At 46.3% G+C, this 7151-nt stretch overlaps 1 protein-coding gene across 1 annotated transcript in view; it reads right to left on the bottom strand.

Moving 5' to 3' along the window:
- Positions 1–673: 673 nt before the first annotated feature.
- Positions 674–7151, bottom strand: part of LOC8041302 — an 88990-nt gene continuing 82512 nt past the window's right edge. The window contains exons 4-5 of the mRNA XM_042288976.1: positions 3211–3513; positions 674–909 (exon numbers count right to left, since the gene is read on the bottom strand). Coding sequence (XP_042144910.1) covers positions 779–909; positions 3211–3513 — 434 coding nt within the window. The 3' untranslated portion in view covers positions 674–778. The remainder of the gene's footprint in view (positions 910–3210; positions 3514–7151) is intronic.

The following is a 7151-nucleotide window of genomic DNA, read 5'->3' as shown; positions in this document are numbered from 1 at the left end:
GAAAATCAACGTAAAAAGATCCACAGATATACCCTGGCAGTTCACAGAAAGCTCATGCAATAAAGGAAACCTTGAAAATATAGGGATTTGAATTGTTTGAAATGCTCTTGATGCGAAGATGAACCTTGCAGTTGATTTAGGTATCACTCAATAGGCCTTTTTAGCTGAGCTCTAATCTTAGTTCTTATTTTGTAACATGAAAACTGTGCACGCGGAATCAATAGATGATGATAAAAACTGAAGAAAGAGCAAATCCTTGTGATCATATTACTATGGGATGGAGCAGGCTGAAATTTCTGGTTTCGAAGAGTTGATACATAAAATAATAAAGGCTGACAACGTTCGCAAGTATGTAACTAGTGGTCTTCATTGCCAGCTAAGGTACACCCCTCATACCTCGTTACGTTTCTGTGCTCCACTTAGCGCTTACGACCCACAACTTATCTGTCAGTACTCCGCACCAATGTGCTCGTCAATCAGTGAACGACGCACTTATTTATCGTTACCTCTACTGGCTATACCGCAAACGTCGTCTCCAAAATGCAGTAGGAGAAAAAAGAACGAGCGGCAGTTTTCCGATGAACAGTTTACCGCTCCGACCGGTAAGCTGACGCTTCGACGATGTCCTGCACATTGTTTTGACCCTCAAGACACGTCTATTAGGGTTAACATATGCGATGTCACTTGCACTGCGACGAGTGGGTACGCAGGGAGGACGGGGGTCTTGGCGTGGTTGTCCGTATTTGTGGGCACGCATTCGGAGTCCGAAAGCAACGCACTATCTCTGCTCCACGGCATGGGTAAAGAGTCGGTGTAACAACACCACTCCCGTGACGAGAAGCAGCGACGATAGCGACCTCTCAGCGAGGTTTCCCTGGCGACCGTGCTGCATGGCTGCGGGCTTTTCACCTGCAGAAAGTAGAGCAACAAAAAAGTGTGAGGGACAATTACGTTATCATTTATATCTATAAACTGAAAGCTCATGGCTCACTACTGTTCTCTGTAATGCGCTAACTTATTGTACGTAGGGAAGCTGTTTACTTCCAGCAGCCTCGAGAACTGCGCATGGGCAGGAAGTTGCTCTCTCGGTGGGAAGAGCATGTGCCCATCCTTCGTCTGCCAGCCAGCACCGCCGCGTACTCTTGACGTCAGAAAAATAAGTTGTCCTATATTTGTTTTTAATTTAACTGAATTCCAAGCTGGTCAAGGCAGAAGTACACAAGGGTAGCCCAATTTAAAAATATTTTACACAAAATATAAAAACGAAACACTTCCAGTTGTTAAACTCAATCATATTTTCTTGCCAGCCTACAGATGGTTGCAAAGCACTGATCTGATTAGCAGAGTCATAATCATGGTGCCGTCTTGACGACAGAGACAAGAGGCCTGTGAGAAGATGAGTGGCATAATCAAGAGGTCGTAAAACAAGCCATTAGAAGGTGACAATATGAACTTTCAGCGAACCTCACTCTTGTTCCTCGTGCCGCACAACCGGAGCCTTTAAAGCACGCTTTTAAGCGCGCGCCCGGATAATACAGTGACCGCAGGGCCCGCCCCTAAAAGCATGCTTCAAAAGCTCCGGTAGTTCTGTACACAGAACACGGTAACCTTCTACTGAAATTTCCTAATGAAGCGTTCAGCAATGGTGAATAATGAAAGGCAATCGGGCAAGCCTGTTTCCTACTTTAAGCTGACTGCTCTGCACAGGGAGCGCCAACACACGGGAAAAAGGGAAATGACGGGATCAGTATTGGAAGAAATGGTAAATACTGATTGAGTGAATAGAGAAAAACAAAATATTCGTTCATATTAGTCTAGAAACGACACCGACTTAATATCGCTAAATAATTGTATACGGGTTCTTCTGAACCTCAATGTGCAGCGCTCGCCATGCAATCAACACCTTTTCACAGAAGGAAGGTGTGCCGTCTAAAATTCAAAATTGACTAAAGCCTCGAATATATATCCACGACATTAACCCTTTTTATATGTATGAATTGTATGCCCCACATTATACAAAAATAAAATGACCGTGATATGAGGAGGAAGAAAGTTGGTGGAACTTTTATTGGGGTTGAATGCGCATTCAGCACGCTGGTGATTCAATTGACCTTTCCGAAAAATCTCAGGAGATCTTGCGGCGATAGAATTGTGGGGCTATTGCAATGCACGCTCGTGCCAACTCGAACGCTTCATATATCTTGGAAGCGTCACGGTTCATTCTCGCCTATTATTAGGAATTTAGAACGCACAAAAAATAAAGCGAATCCTAAAGGTGGTCATCACATCCTCTGTTTCATAATCCTTATGCTTTGTCTACGTTCTCAAATCACAGAATGCTGAACCGACATATCTTCGTCTTGGATACCTGGATAGTCTTACGTGCCGTACATTAGAGGGTAATAACGCGCCAAGCAGACGGCCGGGACGCCCCGTATTTCCATGAAGGTTTATTATGGTGCCTGGAACGCATATCCGACTGCTGGGTTTCGCATCTTGGGCAGCCCCTTCATCGGTGTGCGTGCACGACGTTTGAAATACGTCAAAGAGGCTGTCCTATAATGCTACAAGCTGTTAGGAACTTGGTAGTTCGTCTTTAGAAGCGCGTAAGATAAAAACAAGCGGACTCTGCCGTCACTGCTTTCATGGCATCCAAGCCTGACATTGAAAGAGTTTTCATCGACTGGCCACCTGGCTACAAAAAGCGCTACAGCAGAAAAAGCATCTGCCTTGTGCAGCAGTGCTGCTTTTCCACCGCCAAGATCGCGACGAGCAGAAGGGTTACACATTTGTGACGTTACTTTGACGGCACGAAGGGGCTAAAATGAATACGTTGTGAACAAACATGTAGCACACCCGTTCCAGATGCCATGCTTTGAGCACCCTCGACCGCTGCGCTTTAATACCATTGTTACACGGGCACACTTAACTGCCGTTACGCTAAGCCACAGTTAGCCCACAATAGTTGCGGACAACATCTTGAAACTATGCAGTCGAAGCAGTGGGCGAACGTGCGTTTGAGCAACTTGAGCACCCATCAAAGCAGTGCACGTACGCTCTTCACTTCTTCCCAAATAGGTGTCCGTGACTATAGTGCGGTAATTGTGATGCCCCGGAACAGCAGTTAAACCTGAGTTAACCGTGGTTAAGGGTCCTCGTGTAACAGAGGTATTGTTCCCTCGCTCCAGTGACGTGCCCCGTATACTGTACCGTTGAGCACGTGCACGGTGATGTTTGCCGGGTCCGCGTACGACGGGATGCACGAGTAGTTGCCCGAGTCGCCCGTGGCGGCGTCCGGCACCTGGAGCCTGGACACAGTGGTCGAGGGCCCCCTCTCCGTGGTAACGCGGATGCCAGCCCTCCTCGCCGAGTCGTAGTTGATCATCCGGTCGTCGTGGTACCAGAACACGTAGACCGGGGGCGCCCGGGTGTCCGTCACCACGCACGTCAGGTTGATGGTGTTGCCACTCTGGATGTATAGATTGGAGCCCTCCGGGATACGCGCCTTGGCCACTGGTAAGATTGCAAGGGTAAAGAACCAATTAGCAACCATACCCGACTGCAGCACCACATACTTGACAAGGGATAAGACATTGCACTCCGCCGAATTGCTTTACACAGCGTGCTTACAGAGCGCTGTCTAATGCAAACCAGAGAGAGAGGGGGGGAGGGGAGGCGTCACGGGTTCAAGAGAACGCATGTGCTTAATACTGTCCAGGCCGAAGGAGGGGATTGCTGTCGGAGCACCGAGACACCGGTTTTGCCGAGACAACCAAGACGTCTGTCTCGGCTGGCGCTCGAAATGTCCACGAGAATGGATGGCAGCTGCTATTCCTCCCAAATAAAAGGGGAAAACCTCGATGCTGGGGCGCAAACAGCCGTTCAAACTACGCGAAACCTACACGCATCTAAGCCATTATATCTCCACGAAGTGAAATGAGTTCCACTAGTAACGTATTCGGCAGAACTGTGATTTCCCTTTTTCTTTCATACCTCATTAACACGCTCAACATAAAAAAAAAAAAAAACTTTATTTCAGGGAGCCGGGTGCGGTGGACGGCTTATGCTGCCACAAGTAACTTGCTGAATTAATTATGATAGCTTCGCGTTTGGGTCGTTTAAAGGTTTAAAATCTGTAAGATCTTCAAGATCTCACGAGAGGTACGCTGTTCATACCCGACCACGACGATAATACACAGCAGCCACCGGCATAAATGAACACACCCTAGAGTGGTCAAAGCCCGTGCACTAGAAGGTTGACGTCATCGCAGTGATGTCAAGGGCAGACACAGATTCGACACCAGAGCTTCCTCAGCGTTTGGCAGGGTCTCTTCTCTAATAAATGCATCGAAGGACTCTTGGCGGGAGGAAATGACTGAGTTTACATCATCCTATTGTGATGATGTTACGTTGAGGAGCACGAGGCTGTTACAAGGCTTTTGGTTAGTCTGGTGGTGTTGCATGAATCCGAATATCTAAAAAAATGGGTTTAAAAAGGCTTCCTTCGATAGTGATTCTCCGGACGAGGACGGCAGGGAGGTAATTCATTTATTCAGCCCGAGTTTCGCGTACAGCCACAAACAAACTAAATAGGTACAATGAGCGAGCGTTTGTTTTCTGAGGAGCGTCATTTTGGCGCTTTTCCTTAGTACTAAGTGCTGAGGTAAAGACTCGTCCATGTGAAAGAGATAGGGAGGAGCCCTTCGACGCAAAAAACTGCTGTTACCATCCGCGTCTCCTCAGCGTGGTCTGATTGAAAGGGGAGAACGCCCGCTCGCTGGGAGTTATTTAGTTTCTGCGTGAGTGTACCTTTGAACGCTCTTCGGCGTCTTGTAAGCCTGGAAGGTGCACGTGCAGTCAAAGCACGGCAGAAAGCAGCGATCGCGTGCTTGAGGCCGGAAAGCCGGAAGAGACACCCTTCCTTTCTCATTCTGCTAGTGACTATAGTCAACTAGAGCACGGACAACGGCTCAGACAGCTCTTCATTTATTTATTTACTTAATCTTACTTTCAGTGATCCACCAACAGCTTAACGCCTCCTTAGCGGTGCACTTATCAATGAGTTAATGAGTAGTAAAATGTTAAACAGGATAAAAGCGAAACGTTAGGAAAATACAATAGCCTCAACACACTTTCGAAATTCACGCTTTTTATCAAAAATATCAAGGTTAGCATTCGCACAAATCTGTTCTAAACTGTTCTAAGTCAGTTGTAGGTGTGTCATGGGTGCAGCATGGTAAAAGTCGGTAGGGTAAAACAAAGTATACAGCGGTAATCCAGATAGAATGTGATGCCGGGGCGGTAAGGTTCAACGTAGCTAACTAAACTAGGTCGACGGCGGCAGAGATAACAGAATCGGATGAAGCGCGTGCAAGAAATTCTGCCGTACGCTACACTGGCCCAAAAGAGAATATCGACGCGAGCGCCACTAATCTTCCAAGTCAGAGCAGATAGGGCCGAGCTCTAATGACTGCTTAAATACCTGCCGCATCGGAGAAGAGATAAGACTGGAGCTCGCCCTATATGAGGCCCTTTCTTTCTTCTTTCGGGCGAAAAGGTAAACGAAAAGAAGGCAAAAAAATCTACGCGGCACGGCTTACATTCAATCCGCTTTTGCGAAGAAGAAAAAAAACGAACAAAAAGAGAGGAGGGAGCGTCATTAGAACTGCATAAAAGATCCGGCGTTATCGACAAAATGGTGTGCCTTCTCACTATGGACGCCATAAATTTGACACTGCCCAAAGTTCCGCCGTTCTAACACCCGCAATGAGCTCTGAGAAAGAGAGCGATGGGAGGGCAGCATACAACAGAAAAAAAAAATACTCCAATAGGAAAACAAAAACGTCTCCAGGGGGAGAAAGGTAAGGTGCGTGCATAAATCTCTTCCCTGTATAACTTTTTGGTGTATTTAGGCGTTGCGTTTCAAACTTGTCTGTTTTTACGTTGCTAGGGGGCTCGCTGATGCGACACGCCCTAAATCAGTCTTAACGAGTCCTCTGCTTTTTGTTTTGTTTTTAATTTGCTATTGCGCCCAGTATAACGGCAGAGAAAGCGGATAGAAGGTCGGTGTCGAAGAGTGTGCGGCACCTCGCGTCTCCTATCTTGGGATCGGGTTCGTGCCGCGGTTAACCTCCCAACGTGATTGGGTGAAGTGGGGTTTTTGGAACGATTTCGGCTTCGATTGTTCTACCGCAACGCAATGAGAAGTACTCGCGCGAAGTAAGTCTACTTCAAAATGGAACTTTCTTGGCGGTGATAAAGTTATGTTGTACGTTGGGAGACGTTAAGTATATTATAAACGTACTAGAATGGAAAGCTGGGCGAGTTGGTATGAATCCATATTGAAAAACAGCGCGAATAACACACGCCTCGTCCTGTGTGTTCTCTCCTTCTTGCCCGTGTATTATTCGCGCTGTTTTTCAGAATGGATATTATAAACGTGCTGCGGAAATGCGTTGCAGGGTACTTGTGGTCACGGCAAAGGACACCTGGTTTTTGTTTGCACCTTCATGCGGCTAGAGTTTCGATGCTTGTTGAAAAAAGTTGTGGCTACGTCTTGTTTAAATAAAGTGGGAGGGGAGGGGGGGGCGCTTGATTTTTACTCATCTTCACATTCTGTATTGCTGCATAAAAATCCAAATTTAAATATCGGTGCGTGATTGATTGGTTGCTTAACAATGTCTCTATTAGGCTTTACTAAGGTGCGTGACTGCACTGAGCTGCAATAAGTTGAAAGTTTATTTTTTTAATCTTGTTCAGATTGAAATCTTTTTAAGCGCAAATTTTTTAAAATTGATTCCCTCCATTTTAAGACCATAAGGCGTGATCTAAAAGTGAAGTGTTTGACCGACAATGATAGTGATATGCAGCGTAGTTTTGACAGCGCTGCACTCTGAGTTTAAAACGGAGGACAGTGACAAACAGCAACCACTGCTTGGAAGAAGCTCCGTCCAGTTGTTGGTAGCAATATAAGCGCTTGAAGCTCATCAACTCTCTAAAAAGAACGTGCTTTGGAACAAACGCTACTGCAATATATTGGTCGGATCGTCGGGACCCCTGGTTCTATTTTGTTGGGCGATAGATATGATATAATATAAATACGAAAAAGTGTGTCCATAAACGTACCCTCCTTGTTTTTAACATGAAGCGTT

Source organism: Ixodes scapularis, unplaced genomic scaffold, assembly GCF_016920785.2.
Source record: "Ixodes scapularis isolate PalLabHiFi unplaced genomic scaffold, ASM1692078v2 PGA_scaffold11__112_contigs__length_91849675, whole genome shotgun sequence".
Classification (NCBI taxonomy): Eukaryota; Metazoa; Arthropoda; class Arachnida; order Ixodida; family Ixodidae; genus Ixodes; species Ixodes scapularis.
Note: the sequence above shows the minus strand (reverse complement) of the source record. Positions and strands in the feature narration are given on the sequence as shown.